The sequence below is a fragment of the Penicillium citrinum genome, assembly GCF_028827155.1.
Source record: "Penicillium citrinum strain IBT 23319 chromosome Unknown utg000003l:1.0-4596430.0:1.0-4598250.0, whole genome shotgun sequence".
Taxonomy (NCBI): Eukaryota; Fungi; Ascomycota; class Eurotiomycetes; order Eurotiales; family Aspergillaceae; genus Penicillium; species Penicillium citrinum.
Window position 1 is genome coordinate 185,996 of NW_026622688.1, and position 16,557 is coordinate 202,552.

General features: G+C 47.3%; 5 protein-coding genes across 5 annotated transcripts; all 5 read left to right on the plus strand.

Moving 5' to 3' along the window:
- Positions 1-927: 927 nt before the first annotated feature.
- Positions 928-3,065, plus strand: N7469_003345 (arginine--tRNA ligase; the record flags this gene model as incomplete). Its single annotated transcript, XM_056642265.1, has 3 exons — positions 928-1,149; positions 1,283-2,580; positions 2,645-3,065. The coding sequence occupies 3 exons, from the start codon at positions 928-930 to the stop codon at positions 3,063-3,065; spliced, it is 1,941 nt and encodes a 646-aa protein (XP_056501677.1).
- Positions 3,066-3,929: 864 nt separating this feature from the next.
- Positions 3,930-6,301, plus strand: N7469_003346 (putative ABC transporter; the record flags this gene model as incomplete). The annotated part of the gene is made up of 8 exons (XM_056642266.1): positions 3,930-4,134; positions 4,192-4,432; positions 4,510-4,768; positions 4,829-5,288; positions 5,375-5,454; positions 5,512-5,665; positions 5,715-5,992; positions 6,059-6,301. The coding sequence occupies 8 exons, from the start codon at positions 3,930-3,932 to the stop codon at positions 6,299-6,301; spliced, it is 1,920 nt and encodes a 639-aa protein (XP_056501678.1).
- A 3,347-nt stretch (positions 6,302-9,648) lies between these two features.
- On the plus strand, positions 9,649-11,650 carry N7469_003347 (uncharacterized protein; the record flags this gene model as incomplete). Its single annotated transcript, XM_056642267.1, has 2 exons — positions 9,649-10,837; positions 10,899-11,650. The coding sequence occupies 2 exons, from the start codon at positions 9,649-9,651 to the stop codon at positions 11,648-11,650; spliced, it is 1,941 nt and encodes a 646-aa protein (XP_056501679.1).
- A 1,795-nt stretch (positions 11,651-13,445) lies between these two features.
- N7469_003348 (FluG family protein) lies at positions 13,446-14,615 on the plus strand (the record flags this gene model as incomplete). Its single annotated transcript, XM_056642268.1, has 1 exon — positions 13,446-14,615. The coding sequence occupies one exon, from the start codon at positions 13,446-13,448 to the stop codon at positions 14,613-14,615; it is 1,170 nt and encodes a 389-aa protein (XP_056501680.1).
- A 1,259-nt stretch (positions 14,616-15,874) lies between these two features.
- Positions 15,875-16,166, plus strand: N7469_003349 (uncharacterized protein; the record flags this gene model as incomplete). The annotated part of the gene is made up of 2 exons (XM_056642269.1): positions 15,875-15,951; positions 16,037-16,166. The coding sequence occupies 2 exons, from the start codon at positions 15,875-15,877 to the stop codon at positions 16,164-16,166; spliced, it is 207 nt and encodes a 68-aa protein (XP_056501681.1).
- Positions 16,167-16,557: the final 391 nt, after the last annotated feature.

A 16,557-nucleotide genomic window follows, 5' to 3' on the forward strand; every position in this document is an offset into this window, starting at 1 on the left:
TCCTTGGAAGAGAAAAGCTTGTTTATGGCACAAACATGGATCGAAAGAATGAAAGGATCTTGGAATAACATTAACGAGACTTGTTTATGTTCATTATTATATCCAATATTATCTAATACTCACGATCCGGATGCTCGAATTTATTTTCTTGATTCATGGATGAGCCCTATTATTCCACAGCGAGATCATGTACTATGGCAGAGTAGTAGCAGCCTCTCTCTCTCTAGACGTAGATAGACACCTGCAGAATATGGCATCAACCGCCAATCACAGGCGTCTACAGTTTAAAAATAGTGGGTGAATGATTTCCAGTACAGAGCTGTAATAGTGATGAAAATTAAAGTACATTGATGTACTTTCCAAAAATACCATATTCCGAACGCACGAGGAAAGTATGTACTATGATAGTGAACGCAATGGCTCCCGCCATTGTATTTATAGTAGGCTACATAGTAGGTAACTACTACTATGAAGGATCCACTGGTATCAACCTTGAAAACCCTCAAGGATATATCACTACACAAGTGATACTAATACTTCCCGCTGCATGCAACTTAAGAAATCCAAAGAAATTTTCCCACTGCTAATATAGTAAATGTCAAACTGTCTTAATTAAACTTCTATTTATGACTCACTAGTACCCTAATCTAGTTCTTTGTCTACAAGTTGAAAATCTCACAAAGGACTGTATACTATCCACGTGACTTACCGCCCACATCACTGAGTCACCAGAAAAAAAAAAGTCCCCTCCATTGCCCTCCCCTCCTTATGGGTCGCTGTCTGTTAAGCGGGGCTCGGCGACTCGACGTCTTTTTTTCTCTTAGATATTCTGCTCTTCCATCCCGCTCACTATCCTCCCACCTTACGAGTTCCCCCCTCTCCAATCGCGCTCTTTCTACTCCTGCGCGAAATCGTCTCTACAACACTATGGCGTCCGCCGACCTCCCCGCCTCCGTTGAGGCTTTGACTCTGCAGTCGACCTCCAATGTCTCCAAGTTTCCCGGCTGCTTTCCCACCTTGAACCCCGTTGATATTTACCGCGAGCACATCTCTGAGGAACTGGGTAAGATCGCCGAGATCGACCCGGCCAAGATCTACCCCCGCCTTCAATGGACAAACACTTTGGACAAAGGTGACCTGGCGCTGGCGGTATGTAATGTCATCTCACAATGCAAACAAACTATCGTGTCTTTTTGGTCTTTTTCGTCTATGAATTCGCCCACGACGACCCGCGCGCATGTGCAGGCAAATGAGAAGCTAACACCTTACTGCTCCTGTCTAGGTCCCTGCCCTCCAAATCAAGACCAAGAACCCTAAGGAACTGGCCCAGGAATTCGCCGACAAGTTCCCCGAGTCCGAACTCATCCACAAGCCCGTTGTCAGCGGTCCTCAATTGATGTTTTTCTTCAAGGGTCAACCCCTGGCGAAGACTGTTCTGAGCCGCGTTTTGAATGAGAAGGAAGCCTACGGTACTAATGGCAACCAAGGTCTGCGGGACCCCTCCGACCCCTCCAAGGGCAAGAAGAAGATCATCATTGAGTTCTCCTCTCCCAACATTGCCAAGCCTTTCCATGCTGGTCACTTGCGCAGTACCATCATTGGTGGTTTCCTTGCCAACCTCTACACTGTGATGGGATGGGAGGTGATCAAGATGAACTACCTCGGTGACTGGGGTAAGCAGTATGGTCTTTTGGCCAACGGATTCAAGTACTTCGGTAACGAGGAGGCCCTGAACAAGGACCCCATCAACCACCTGTTCGATGTCTACGTCCAGATCAACAAGGTCGTCGGCAAGGAAGAGGAGCCCATCAAGGAGCTGAAGGAGCAGATCAAGGCCAAGAAGGAGAAGAATGAGGATGTCTCCGCTTTGGAGGCCGAGGTTGCCAAACTTGTGGATGCCAGTGAGGACGAGAAGGCGCGCCGTTACTTCAAGAGCATGGAGGATCAGGACCCTGAGGCGCTCGCCCTGTGGCGTCGCTTCCGTGACCTCAGTATCAACAAGTACAAGCAGACCTATGCCCGTCTTAACATTGATTTCGACGTCTACTCTGGAGAGTCTCAAGTCAAGGCCGAGAGCATGGCCAAGGCGTACCAGAACATGAAGGAAGCTGGTGTCGCGGAGGACTCCGATGGTGCTATCATTGCCAACTTTGAGAAGCACGGCGCTAAGAAGCTGGGCAAGGCCGTCATTATTCGCAAGGACGGTACTCCTCTGTATCTGACCCGTGATATCGGTGCTATTCTCGAGCGTGATGAAGAGTACCACTTTGACAAGATGATTTACGTTGTCGCCTCCCAGCAGGATCTGCATCTTGCTCAGCTCTTCAAGATCACTGAGCTGTCGGGTCACAAGGACTTGGCTAGCCGTTGCCAACATATCAACTTCGGTATGGTGCAGGGTATGTCGACCCGTAAGGGAACAGTTAAGTTCTTGGACGACATTCTGCACGATGTTGGTGACAAGATGCACGAGGTTATGAAGAAGAACGAGGTCAAGTACTCTCAGGTTGAGAACCCTGAGCAGACGGCGGATATTCTTGGTATCACCTCCGTCATGGTTCAGGACATGACCGGCAAGCGGTGAGTTGAGGACTCTTCCATATTTTTCATGATTTAAATGATCTCAGTGCTAATTCTGTTTTAGTATCAACAACTACGAGTTCAACCTGGAGGCCATGACCTCCTTTGAGGGTGACACTGGCCCTTATCTGCAATACGCTCACGCTCGTCTCTGCTCGATGACCCGCAAGTCGGAGTTGAACGTCGATGAGCTGCCCAGTGCCAACTTCGACCTCCTCACTGAGAAGCACGCGGTGGATCTGTGCCGTCTGCTGGCTCAATGGCCGGATGTCCTGATCAACACAGCCAAGACCCAGGAGCCCGTCACTGTGCTCAGCTACCTGTTCCGTATGACACATATGCTGAGCTCCAGCTATGATGTTCTGAAGGTGATCGGCAGCGAGCCGGAGGTTAAGAAGGCCCGTATGGCCCTGTATGCTTCGGCGCGCCAAGTGCTGAACAACGGTATGCGTGTTCTGGGGTTGAACCCTGTTCAGCGGATGTAAACATTCGCATATACTACCTTTCATATCTTTCCCGATCCGTTTCTATCCCCCTTTTCTCCTTTCTCCATACCATATTCCACATTATTCTACCTCCCATATTTAGATGCATTCGGCGCTTCAAAAGCTTAGTCATAAAATATCCATTGCTTTGTCTTCACCCAGGACATCTCAGCGTAGGTGGCAATAGTACCACTAAGTTAGGGTAAATACATAGTACATACTATATATAACTATATATACTATGTATGTGCTAGGTCCTAGTCGAAATTAATGTCTGAATGTGACACTGATTATATTGAAGATCTCCTGTGAGTGCAGATAAACGACGACAAACGATTGGCATCGGGGAATCCTTTGGACAATAGCGAAGGCTTGGCGCATTAGCGGCTGAGGCTGAGGTGGGTCAGTGGGAGAAGAAATAGTTGAACCATTCGAGGGTATTCAAGATCCCCGAGGGTCAACTCATTGAATTCTTGTTGTATTTACTTTCCGGTCTCGACTCGACTCGACTCTACTCGTTACTAATGACTGATTATGGTTGAATACTATGTATGAATACTCTGAAATTACAAAAAATCAAAAAGACCGAAGATGAGTCAGGAAGTCGGCGACTGATGGACGGCGTCCACGGGGACCACGTCTTACTAAGATTTCCCAATCCGGAAGTATTTTAATTTCTAGAAGTATAGACTGACCTAATCGGGGCAGCGTAAAAAAGGATCTGATAGCAAGTGGAGACGCGGGGAGCAGTTCAATGCTGGTCGCCGGGCCAGTTGGTATATAAACAGGTTGAATCCTGGCATGAAGTATGTAGATTATCTCCATGATTTGCCCAGGTCAGATTCACCCGTAATATCAGACAAAATGGAATCACCAATTCCCCTGGTTCATACCAGGGCCGAGGTCCCAGGCCAGGATCTAGATCTCGAACGTAATGAGGATCACCAGTTCTTGATGAACCACAGTGTCAAGGATTTCTCCTGGAGTGGTTTGACTGTCACTGTCAAGGATCGTCAGACGAAGCAACACAGGGATCTCATCAATGATATTACCGGGGATGTACAGCAAGGTAAGCATGTCCAAGCTCACGTGGTTATTCTCCCAGTGCTGACGAATTAATTCCCAGGCGAATTGGTCGCCCTGATGGGCCCATCAGGGTGTGGAAAGACAACTTTGCTCAATGTTCTCGCTCGACGACCTGCTACCTCAGGAGCCAAGGTTCATGGTGACAGCTTCATCAACGGCACCAAGGTAGATACGGGTTCATTTGGTCGCATGACTTCGTATGTCGAGCAAGAAGATGCTCTCATCGGGTCATTGACAGTGCGCGAGACACTCAAATTTGCAGCCGATCTCTCACTGCCCAGGTGTGTATTCAACGCCATCTTGGATGACTTCGTCTTTAGTAGCAGCCTCGTACTGATATATCCTGGCTTGGTTCTAGTTCTGTGACGAAAACCCAGCGCATCGAACGCATCCACACGCTCCTTGAGGCATTCGGAATCCAACAACAGGCCAATACCCTGGTAGGCACGCCAATCCGCAAAGGCATCAGCGGCGGCCAGAAACGACGTGTCAGCGTGGCGAGCCAACTCATCACCTGCCCCAAGGTCCTGTTTCTAGATGAGCCCACTAGCGGTCTAGACTCGACCGCCAGTTTCGAGGTCATCTCGTATGCGAAAGAACTGGCAAGAGCCAACAACGTGAGGCTTCAGTTGTATTACAAATAAGCCTGCAGAATTCACTGACGATAGCTCGTGTAGATCATCATTATTGCCAGTATCCACCAGCCCTCGACCACGACTTTTCAACTTTTCGATAAACTACTTCTTCTCTCCTCAGGTCGAACATGCTATTTTGGCCCCGTGGCTGAAGTCGACGGTTATTTCCGATCCATTGGGCACCCAATTCCCGGTAGTACCAACCCGGCGGAATTTATGCTGGATGTCGTGAGCTCGGACTTTGGTAATGCAAAGGGGGCTGCACAAGAGCGGGTGAATGGGATTCAGCGTGCGTGGGCCGAATCGGCAGAGGCAAATACTATCGCGCGGCAGGTGTCAGATCGAGTTCGATTGATGGAGAAAATGGAGGGAGAAGGTCTGAATTTGGAGGATCTTGCTCGGCCTGGGAAGGCTAGGATCACGACTGCTCTACTATATCGGTCATTCATCAAGAGTTATCGCGATGTGGTGGCGTATGGAATTAGGATAGTCATGTATCTTGGTATGTTGTCCAGGGTGCTCCCCACGAGGAAGACATTGAAGTGGATGGAATGAAGTTGGAGCTAACCATGAGAATACTCACCATAGGTCTTGCTATTATGATGGGTACAGTGTGGTTGCGTTTGCATCCGGAGCAAGATTATATCCAGCCATTTGTCAACGCCATTGTATGTTTCTGCCCGAAGTTGTGTATGCTCGAAGCTAGCTAACAATTAAATTCGCAGTTCTTCGGCTCAGCCTTCATGTCCTTCATGGCTGTAGCATATGTTCCAGCATTCTTAGAAGATCGAGCCAATTTCGCCAAAGAACGAGCAAATGGATTATACGGGGCAACCCCGTTTATGATCTCGAATTTTCTCATTGGACTGCCTTTTCTCTGTGAGTCTTATCGCTGTTTTCATATACTGGAAAGTACTAACAGACTTAGTCCTTATATCGATGCTTTTCTCCATTGTGTCCTACTGGCTTTCCAATTTTCGTCCCGATGGCGCAGCCTTCATGACCTGGGTGATGTGGATCTTCCTGGATCTTCTGGCAGCCGAGTCCCTCGTCGTTCTCGTGACGGCGATATTTCCAAATTTTGTCATCTCCTTAGCACTAGTCGCCTTTGCTAATGGACTATGGATGAGCGTGGGTGGATTTCTGGTTACACCGAAAATTCTCAATCCATTCTGGAAGTACGTCTTTCACTACATTGATTATCAGGTATGTCAACCCCCAGCTCTGATATGCTCAGCAGGGTATCATTAACCCGTCTAATCCAATATCCAGGCCTACGTTTTTCAAGGCATGATGGTGAATGAGTTCTCACAGCGGAATTACTCGTGCGGGACGGGTTGCCACTGCATGTACACCACCGACCTCGCCGATCAGTGTCAGATCCGAGGCACCGGCGTCCTTGAGACGTATGGGTATGCAACAGGTAGAACGGGGAAGTGGGTGGGGATTCTGTTGGGAATCATTGCGGTGTATCGGTTATTCGGATGGATTGCGCTTCATTTGCGCAGGACATGAGTCTGCTCGCTTTGGTTTGCCCCCCAGGCGGTAATGCATTGCTAGTAGTTCCAGCTGTAGCAGCTGACATTAGCACGGGCTCATCATGTCTAACTTGGGCATTGTATCATTTGTATAGTAATTGCATCTACAGGAGAGTATAGATGTTTGAGGAGTGACATAGTACAACATCAATCTATATCGCAATGTTGATGATTGAATACAAGTGTGTGAAGACTAGTTGAGGCCACTAGATAAATCTACTGTAGGTATGGTGGATTTAAATGATTGACATGATCAGAAATGAAATCAATTCCAGACTTAGACTGGTGCAAATTATAGCAATGACCCTCAGACCTTTGAATGCCAATGTCAATGTCAATCACAGTCATGTAAACAATAGATGGCATTGCAATTCTCAGACTCGTCAACGCTCCTATTAGCTCTGCTGCATCGCCTTGACCCGAGACTACTGTACAATGTAAAAGGCCAGCGCAGTATGTAGTACTGCATCCACGAATCACCACTCACCACGGGGGCCAACACACACTATCACCTTTGTACAACCTGACTCGATCAGAACGAGAGTCTGTCTTACAATACTATCTTATTTTATCTACTACAGTAACTAACCCTAAATTTGAAATCAAAAATTCATCGAAAATAAATCACTAGCGGGCAAAGATCACGGGGCCACGCACAACAGGATGAAACTCAATCACCATCCACACTTCACCCATTACGATAATGGCAATGAAAGGGGGAAAAAGCCAAACCTCCGAAACAAAACAAATCACATCAAATGAATGCCAAAAAGACCCCGATATTCAAGCCATCTCGATCCTCAAATCCTCCGAAAGTGACATTGCGCACCTTGGAAAAAGAGCGGTGAAGCCGTCGACCGCGGAGCTGATGCCACCATGCAGAAGAGGACGCAAGGGATGAGCGGGGGAGAAGTCTACAACTACATACAATGACAAGTAACTACAAAGTACTGTACACGAGATTCTGATCAGGGTACTCTGTTAGGGAATATTGTCTGGACAGAATACCGGGACAATAATTTGATGGTACTCGGAAGTAGGTTGTACGAATCGACATAATGACATGCGTATGAAGCTTAATGTCATGCGGCTGGGATATGATAAGATGATCGAAATCGCGATCGGGACTGTCACTCTCAGCTAAGTAGCTCGATTCACAGATACTCCAGTATCTGTTTGAAATTTGGTTTTGCTGGACATTGGGGCTGACAGGCAGAGCCGCAGTATCAAGGTAGTATGAACCCGGGTATTTCCCCTCTGTCGATGTCAAGTACACGTATCCAAGTTTCCAATATTTGAGTAGGGGGGAGGTAGAGGTACAAGTAGAGTCTACTGTAAGATTGATGAGCCTCGGAATTGAGTAGGTCCATGCTCATCTCGTGCATTCTCACTACGTTTTCAGTACACGTGCGGGGAGGGTTCAGTGGACGCAAGGAGGTGAAGACAAGAAGATGGGATGGGAAGAGAAGACGAGGAGGGAAGAAGGAAGAAGAGAGAAGAGGAAATGATAGTCTGCTGCACGTCATTTGATGCAGCCAACACGGTATACAGCAGTATATAACTATACTAAGTATACATACTAAGTATACTACAGCATAGCAGTATGTATACAGATATGTAGGTACATATCAGTATACATAGTCACGACGACTCTGTACAGTATAAACTAGTATTTGATACCCCGCTGGCAGAATGAGTCAATTCAAGTTCTAGCTTCATTCGAGGATCCACTGATGGAAGAAGTGGCGACATTTTCATGGCTGGCAGATTTAGTGCGTGCCCATGTACACTAGTATAGTTATAACTATACAAGTAGTCATGAAATCCAAATGTATATCTACATCTGGTCAATATTCATATTTGAGTATTTATAATCACTACTGTATTCATTATTACTGAGTGAATACCACTGTCAGTACATACTATGTTGACTCATAAATGAAGGCTGACTCGGTTCTCACGTTGATGGCATTCCAGTGGAGTTGGGCCGCAACGTTGGGCTGTACAAATATCTTCATACATAGTACAGTAGTATTCCAGTAGATACGGAGTAGTAAATATCAAATCAGTGAAATATCATGAAAGAGTAGATGTCAATATTTGGTATGAAATGTAATCATAAATGTAAATGCAAAAATGATCCAGTATACCAATAATCAATATATGTGTACTCCGTACACATATACACATAGTATGTACAGACTAACTGAAGTAGTCGAGTCACACAGACCACTCCGCCCTTTCTTTTTCTTTTCTGTTCTCCTCCGGCTTTTTCCTGTGCATCTTTTCTTTTCCTTCTTTTCTGCCTTCTGCCCTTCGTTTCCTTTTTCCTTTTCATCTTCTTATCTCATCCTGCTCTCCCCTTTTTTTTTCTCTATCCTTTTATCCTTTACCATCTCATCTCATCTCATCATTTATCACATTCATCTATTCAATCTCCCCAGACTCTTTTCTTATCTATCGCTGCCTTACTCCACCACCCCCACTGGGTACCAAAGTCAGGCAGAATATATCCAAACACTCCAACCCAAACCAACCCAAATCAACCCAAGCTGCAGCTGCAGTCCATTCTCAACCACTCGTCGACACCTGCTGTGACCCACGAACACCCAACGACGCTCTCTGCGCCGCCCGACCTTTTCTCGTCTCTTGTCCGCCTAACTTCCCACTAATTTTTCGATGGAGACTGCGCCGACTGGAAGACAACATTTCGCACTCTCCGCACGTTGACAAAAGCCTGACTCTCGGCCTTTTACAAATCTCTCCTGGTGATCGGTTCTTTTAATCCAGTCGCCCGGTTGGGCAAGTCTGTCTGCAGGAGACGAGTGAGCCAGAAGACAAGGTTGAGAAGAGTGAGAGTGAGTGAGTGAGTGAGTGAGAGGAACGGAGGCTCGAGGATCAACAACAAATTGGTGGAAGGGGGAAATTACTACAAGCATATCACAAAAATACCTCCGCGCAACCACCCAACGCACACAACCCAAGCACTGCACAACGGCCAAAACTCCACTGACTCATCCTGGTGAAAAGAAAAAAAAAATCTATTATTGATTTTATTTAATTTTTTTTTTTCTGTCTCTGCTCTCTCCTCCCCTGCAGCTTCTGCCATCGGGCAAGAGTGGGTGGCTTGCAGCTCCATCAACCAAGCAGATCTTTTGCAGTGGGTAAGCCAATCCCATCCCACTTGCTTTTTGTTCCCTAAACGTGCCTACGTGCCTATGTCCACGTCTACGTCCACCAACCCCCCCCCAATGTTTTCCCCTCCTTACTAATTCTTAGTGTGAAATCCAGTTCCCACGCCTTCCGAACCTGCAGCAGGTCGTCATGGCGGGCAAAATTAAAGGTCGCCCGGCCATGGTGGAGGATTATAATGAGGAGTGCGATGATATCGTACCCGAGAGTCGGCAGGTAGCCAATACTGCGGCCAAAGTAGTCACCAGGTCTGATCATAGATTCCCAGCGGAGCCGCTGATCGACGGCGCCAGTGACTCAGGCTATTCTAGTCGCACCGCCGCCACCGCCAACAGCACCCAATCTGCTCCGTCGGGCGGGAAAAGTCCTCCAGTCCCTCTTAAGCTGCACATGCCCAAGCAGCGAGTCGACCCTCTCGACAGGAAAGCCTCAACCCGCAGAGATCGAAAGGAAAAGGACTCTTCGAGACCCGGTCACGACGAGAGTATGCGGGTTGGTGCCTATCCGGGCTCCGCCCAATATCATTCTCACGTGCCCCGGTCGCCCTCCAAGTCGCGCAGACGAGACTCTACTACTCGTCATTATCCTGACGCTGCCCACTACTACGAAGGAGGGCCCGTCTATCACCAGTCATCGACCCCGATTGATCGTCACCATCCCAACATGGAGTATCCGCCCTCCTACTTCGGTCGTCCACCTATGCCGGACTTTGTCCCTTCATCACCACATGCTCCGTATGCCCCTCGTCACGCCTATGGTTACGAAGAGTATCATCGGACGTCAAGTCGTCCTAATCGATCCTCTCATGCCTATCGTCACCCTGGCGGATACCACCAGGACCACGGACGCCCCATGAGTATGAGCTTCCATGAAATGTCCTCCATGGGCCCTCCTGGCATGTATGCTCCGCAAGTGAACCCTTATGATTATGGATCCGCCGCTGGTGGTGGCCCTCCTCCTTCCAGCTCGGCTTATTATGCCTCATCTCCTTATGGTGGTGGCTCATTCACAGGTTATGCCGGATCAGACTTCACCGCTCCTATGGATTACCCACCGGAACGATCTCCATCTCGGACTCGTGAGCCATCCCGAGCTCGTCGAGGGTCTCTTTATGACCGCCGCATAATGGATGATGAATTTTTCCCGGCTGACTTCGAGGATATGGAGCCCATTGAACGGTTCTCGTCGCGGGAAATGCGTGGACGACACAGTTCCAAGCCTAGTCAAGGCCGTGACGAAGATTACTACCGGAGCTACAATCCGATGCCCCCTCCACCTCCACCGATGTCAAAGGCCAGGGCTGCTCCCAAAATCCACCAGAGTAAGCGACCGGATGTTCTCCGTAAATCCCAAACATCCCAGGCTATTCCACCGCGTCGTAGCTCTCGAGCTGCAGAGCACCCCCGCCGACTACATGGATGTATCTGATCTCCGCCATGCCCTTCCCGATGACGTACCGCGCCGTATATCTCGAGAAGCAAGCATGATGCCAGATCGGACTCAGAGTATGCGGGAGAGCACCAGAAGATCCATGTCTTACCACGACACTGGCCGAGGAGCCCGTGTAGAAGTTCAGAACTCCAGACGTCGCCGTCCCGAGCGTTCAGAGCAGTACTACTATGAGGACCGTGGCAGCAGCCGTGGTGGAGACTTGGAGGACCAGGTCTCAAACGCTGAGGAATACCAAAATATCAAAGCTGGCCGCTCAGGAGCTGCTGCATTGCCACCGTCTACCGAGTCACTCATCCCCAAGATGGCGAACGGAGCGGGCAGCGATAATGGCAGCCGAAAGAGTGGGTCGAACAGCAGTCGTGAAAGCGGATCCGGATCCAAAGCAGGTGCAGATAAGAATATCAGTCTTATGATGGATGGGATTCAACTCGGATTCAAAGAAGAGGCAGTCCAAGGCAAGATGATTAACATTCGAAGCGATGACGCCGGCGGTTTCCACCTCAGTCTCGGTGGTAGCCGCAAGCCGAAAGCTTACTTGCCCACGGGCTCATCCTACTCTGACAAGACGGGGACAGCAAGTCGACGTGAGTTGGTGGAAGATGTGCGACGACCGCGTGAGGATCGGCGCTTAGAACGAGGTAGCCGGAGGTCTTCTCAGTCCACCTATGGCCGTCGTTACTAAACAGCGAATATGATCGATAACGCGGGTAAGCACGTCTTGTCTACTCATGATTGATGTCTATCCCTGTCTTGTCTCAATTGTCGGATGATCTTATCTTCTTCTCTTTCATCTTTCTTGATCGCTTATCAGCGACTTCATCCCATTCTTTAAAAGTTGGCGAAAAAAAAAAGAAAATATTGTTTCTTTTTTTCTTTTAATCGCAAAGCGTTACTCTTCTCAGGGCGGATCTTGTGTGGGTTGGAATTTGGAATTAAAAACAAAAACGGTGTTTATTTTTTTTCTTCTTGAGCAAAGCTTCAGGGCGGGTTTGATCTCCAGCTATTTCTTCATTCTTCCTACTCTGAACTCCTCACTCATCGACGAACAACGGAGTGAGTGGAGGATCAAGGAAGAAGAGAATGGCTCACCGTCCGTCGGACTAGGAGGACTCCCTGGTTTTTCTGACTTTTTGCAATTTCTATCTTGCGCGTTTGGGCGATATCAGGCCATCCTTCTTCCAAAATCGCTTCAGCGTTGCTTAGCGTCACTTCAGCTTGCTCTTTGCTTGATTGGTTTGGAATTTGTGATTTGAGACGTCTGATGAACTCCCGGTACGGGTGATATGATTGTACGATTTTGATGACCTGCGATGACAAGTTCGATGCTTTGCCTGTTTCCTATTTCTCTTCTTCTTTTTCTGACTTCTTCCCCGTTTCTTTGTCTCCTTTGACTTTCTACTTTCATACATTGTTTGCAATCATCTAGCGTGTATAGCTCGCTTCGTCTTCATCGATGTCTCATGCCTCATGTTCATGTTCATGTCAATGTTTATGTTTATGCTCATGTCTTCCCTTCGTCTTTTCTCCGTGTGGACTGATTGGCAGCTGCCTTGTCTTGCGTGTCTTCTTGGTTGCCTGCTATTTCCACTGCCATGCCTCTGCTGTGCCTGATCCTCTACATGCATCAGACGAAGCATTAGGCTCTGGATCTATCTGGCTTGGCTTGGCTCGACTTGAATTGGACATGGCTATTGCTGATCTGGTCTGCATCTGTGGAGGGAGAGAATATACCCATGTCTTATGTCCGTTTGTACTTGTCATGTCTCAACACCAGGTCATCTTCCCCCTTCTTTGGCCGTATCTATATTTGTATGAATGCCTCGTACTTTGCAATACTAGTAGGGATAATTTGTATCACCGTAATCCAGTTATTGAAATCATCGAACAACTTAAGCAACTAGTAGCCTCAATCTGAGCATATTACTTGTTTCTGTAGTCTTATTTGACTTGTTCCAAGTATAATTTGTCAATTGGCCATGACTCATTTACTTTGGCATACGCCGAGTATTTGATGGATTCACTCTGCGGTATACGATGTATCGTGATGCCATTGACACTGTGGAATGCTCTAATGCAATAAGCAATGAAGATGGCCCGTGGCTGATAAGCAATCAAATTCATGTATGTATTGAGTGTCAGTTTATGACTCGTCGCATTAGATGATGCTCGGAGTAAACAAGAGGCTAATTGGATGGTGAGAGACTTGGTGGGGTGGACATTCCAAGTACACCAAAGTATCTCGCTGGCATCTTCTGGTCTTTCGAGTCTCACCTGTCTTCCTACTCCCATATTATACTCATCATCAACTCTCAAATTTTCAATCGAGCTGTCCTTAGACCAATTGAATATCTACGTCCAGATAGAATCACAACATCAACCCCTGAGAAATCCGGCCATCGTCGTGCCCCTCTTCTCCCCACTCTACTCTTTCATATCAATCTGTATCAACTCACGCCACTCTGATTCAAAACAGCAGAATGCACATTGCTATGGAAAATCCGCTTTCTTCATTCGAGGTATTCCTTAAAGATAACCCGAATGTCGAATTTGTCTGGCTACAATTCATGTCATACACATCGAATACGCTCGTGCGGATTGTGCCTATCGCCAAATTCAAGAAGATGCTGCAGAACAACCAATGGCTCGCCTTGAGTAGCGCAGTCTTACATCTTGTAACAGGAGACCGATTAGCCCCCGGGGCAGGCCCATCTGGCAAATTCCATCTCCGTCCTGATTTCAGCACGGCTTATTGTCAAATCGGGTCAAATGGCACTCGCGCAGTGGTCAACGTGGACTGCATCAATGAAAATGGTGATCCAATCCCGGAATGCGCTCGATCAAAATTACGAGACCTTCATAATATACTGCAGAGAGAAAATGAAAGTAGTCTTCTCATTGGCTTCGAAATAGAAGTCATGTTCCTGAAACCGATATACTCAGACAAGAAAATCGTTGACTATGAACCTATCAACACCCCCCTTCAACATTCATTCACAGGAATGACCCCCGAAGACCGTCCTCATATCGAGCTCATCGAAGCCGTAGCTCGAGCCCTATCATCCGTCGGCATCGAACTAGAACAATTCCACGCCGAAGCCGGACCAGGTCAATGGGAATTTGTTCTACCACCCTCAAATCCAATCTCAGCAATAGATACTCTCCTCCGAGCCCGAGAAACAATAATGCTCGTCGCTCAATCTCACAATTACCGCGCAACAATTTCAACCCAGCCATTCCCAAATCAAGCTGCTAATGGAGCCCACATTCACATGTCCATCAACCAAGCCAACAAAAGTCCAACTTTAACACCAACTTCAAGTCCCCTGAAAACAGCAGAGTCCTTCTTCGCCGGTATCCAGAATCACCTCCCAGCAATCCTCGCCTTCGCCTTACCAAATGACCTAAGCTACAAGCGCGTGGGAACAGGGACCTGGAGCGGAGGCGAATATGCAGCATGGGGCTGGGAAAACAAAGAAGTAGCTCTCCGTCGAATCGAACTGAACCGATTCGAAATCAAGCTCGTAGACGGCTTTTCAAATCCATACCTCGTTCTCTGCGCTCTGCTAAGTGCCGGGATTATCGGGTTACGCGGTGAATTGGCGTTGACGGGGGGGTCCTTGTATTATACCAGCTGCGGAATTATCTGATGATGAAAGGCGGAGAATTGGATTGGTGAACTCTTTACCGTATACTCTTGATGATAGTTTGGATTGTTTAGAAGAGGATGGTAGGATACAGTACTTGATGGGGCCTTTAATGGTATCTTCTTATTTGGATATTAAGAGGGGGGAGATGGAGGTTTTGAGAGCTATGGATGCGGAGCAGAGGAGACTTTATTTGATTTCGGTGTATTAGTTTATTCCTTTCTGGGTATCAAATAGGATTAGGTGTGTATCAATATTGATGCTGATATACTGCTGCTCTGTTTTGAAATCTATACTATATATCCAAGGACGCGGACTCCTTTTTTTTTTTTTGGAACACCAAGACTAGAGCTGACTGAAGCCATTGTCGCTCCAGCTGATGATCTGGCCAATTCTTAACAGCATAAATGACAAGACTGATGGCTGAGGTGACGGATAGTGCACCGAGTAGGCCCATGTCATCTTGTAAGAAATACTCAATAGATTGACGGACCTTATGTACCATGGAAAGATAGTTCTCTCGGTAATCAAGCGTGGGGAGGTCTCTCATCAGCGAAGTATGCTCCAAAGTACAGTTTGCTGTCTCGGATGCACCATTTGAAAGTTCGCACTCTTGTAAGGCTCTATAATTCCTGTATAATCTGCCAAGTCCCGACCAAAGTAGCGCACGGGTTGCCGACAGAAGCGTAAATGTAAGCATCCTTTGGGGAAACATTTGCAAAGAAATGCTTGAATATAACTATGGCGCTCATTACTTTGCTGTAATGCCTTATATTTAAAGGCTGGTTTCGAACATAGAAGCCCTTCTCTGAGTAGGAGGATTCTCATCCTTGGATCTTGTAGAGGATATAGAGGGGGCAAATGGTTCGCGATCTCACCGTGTCCGAGCGAGTTCGAGTCTGATTTACTAGATGGCGACGCACGAATAAAAGTATGAGTCTTCTCACTGAAAGGTGTCACTAAAACGAAGACTCTCTCCTTTTCGTACCCAGTACATAGGTGTTTTGAGCGTGAACATGGTGTACACTCTGGTCTTTGCTGGTCACACTATATATCCTTGTCAAAGCTGAAACATCATTATTCTCATTTATATGGGCTACTGACTGCGGTTTTCCTCTCCTGCGCAAGTATTGCAACCTTTAGATTTGCCAGCTACACCCACCATTTTGGACTTGATCCGAAGATATCTGGGGGTCGTGGGTCTTGGCTTTCAGCCTGGTATTTTAGTTGTCATTTGGGGTCAAATTCCAAGAACTGGATTCATGGTCGCTTCCAGTATCTTCCTCAGCACAGGCATATTCCCTTTGATCGCTGCAACTCTGGGTCTGATTCGACTAATGTAAGTTGAAGACTAATTGTACTTAGAGGTCAAAACCATTGTCAAGACCACATTTCCGAAAAGGCTCTTTTCTAATTTTGCACAGCATGGCCATGGAAGACATGGACTCGCGAATCAATCGCCAGTTATTCTTATCTCGCGCCCTTTTCTTCATCGCTCTAGGCCTTACTATTACCGGTGGGCTGTTAGAAGGCAGTGACACAGCTAGTGGTTAAAAGACCGGCTTGAAATTGGTCAAAGCTGGCTATAGTCTTGTCGTGGTTTTCGTGGCCTACCTACTAACCATCCAAGTCACTCTCTGGACTCGATGGTCGAGTATGTCAAATCCAAGTCGAACTATAAGTTTGTTCATTACCTGGCTCAGCTTTCTATCATACTGATCAATTTGTCATTCTACTCAGCTCCTGAAATCCGCAGCCTTGGCGACCACATTCATAACCGTCCGGCTTTGCTACCTCTTCCTGTCGGTCTTTCAGCCATTGGGCTCGCGATGGAATAACCTGAACGGTCATATCCTTCCATTCCTTTTTATGGGCTTGATAATGGAGTACTGCGTTGTGGTTCTTTATCTTGCCATGGGGCTCATCATTCTTCGTCGGGACGGCA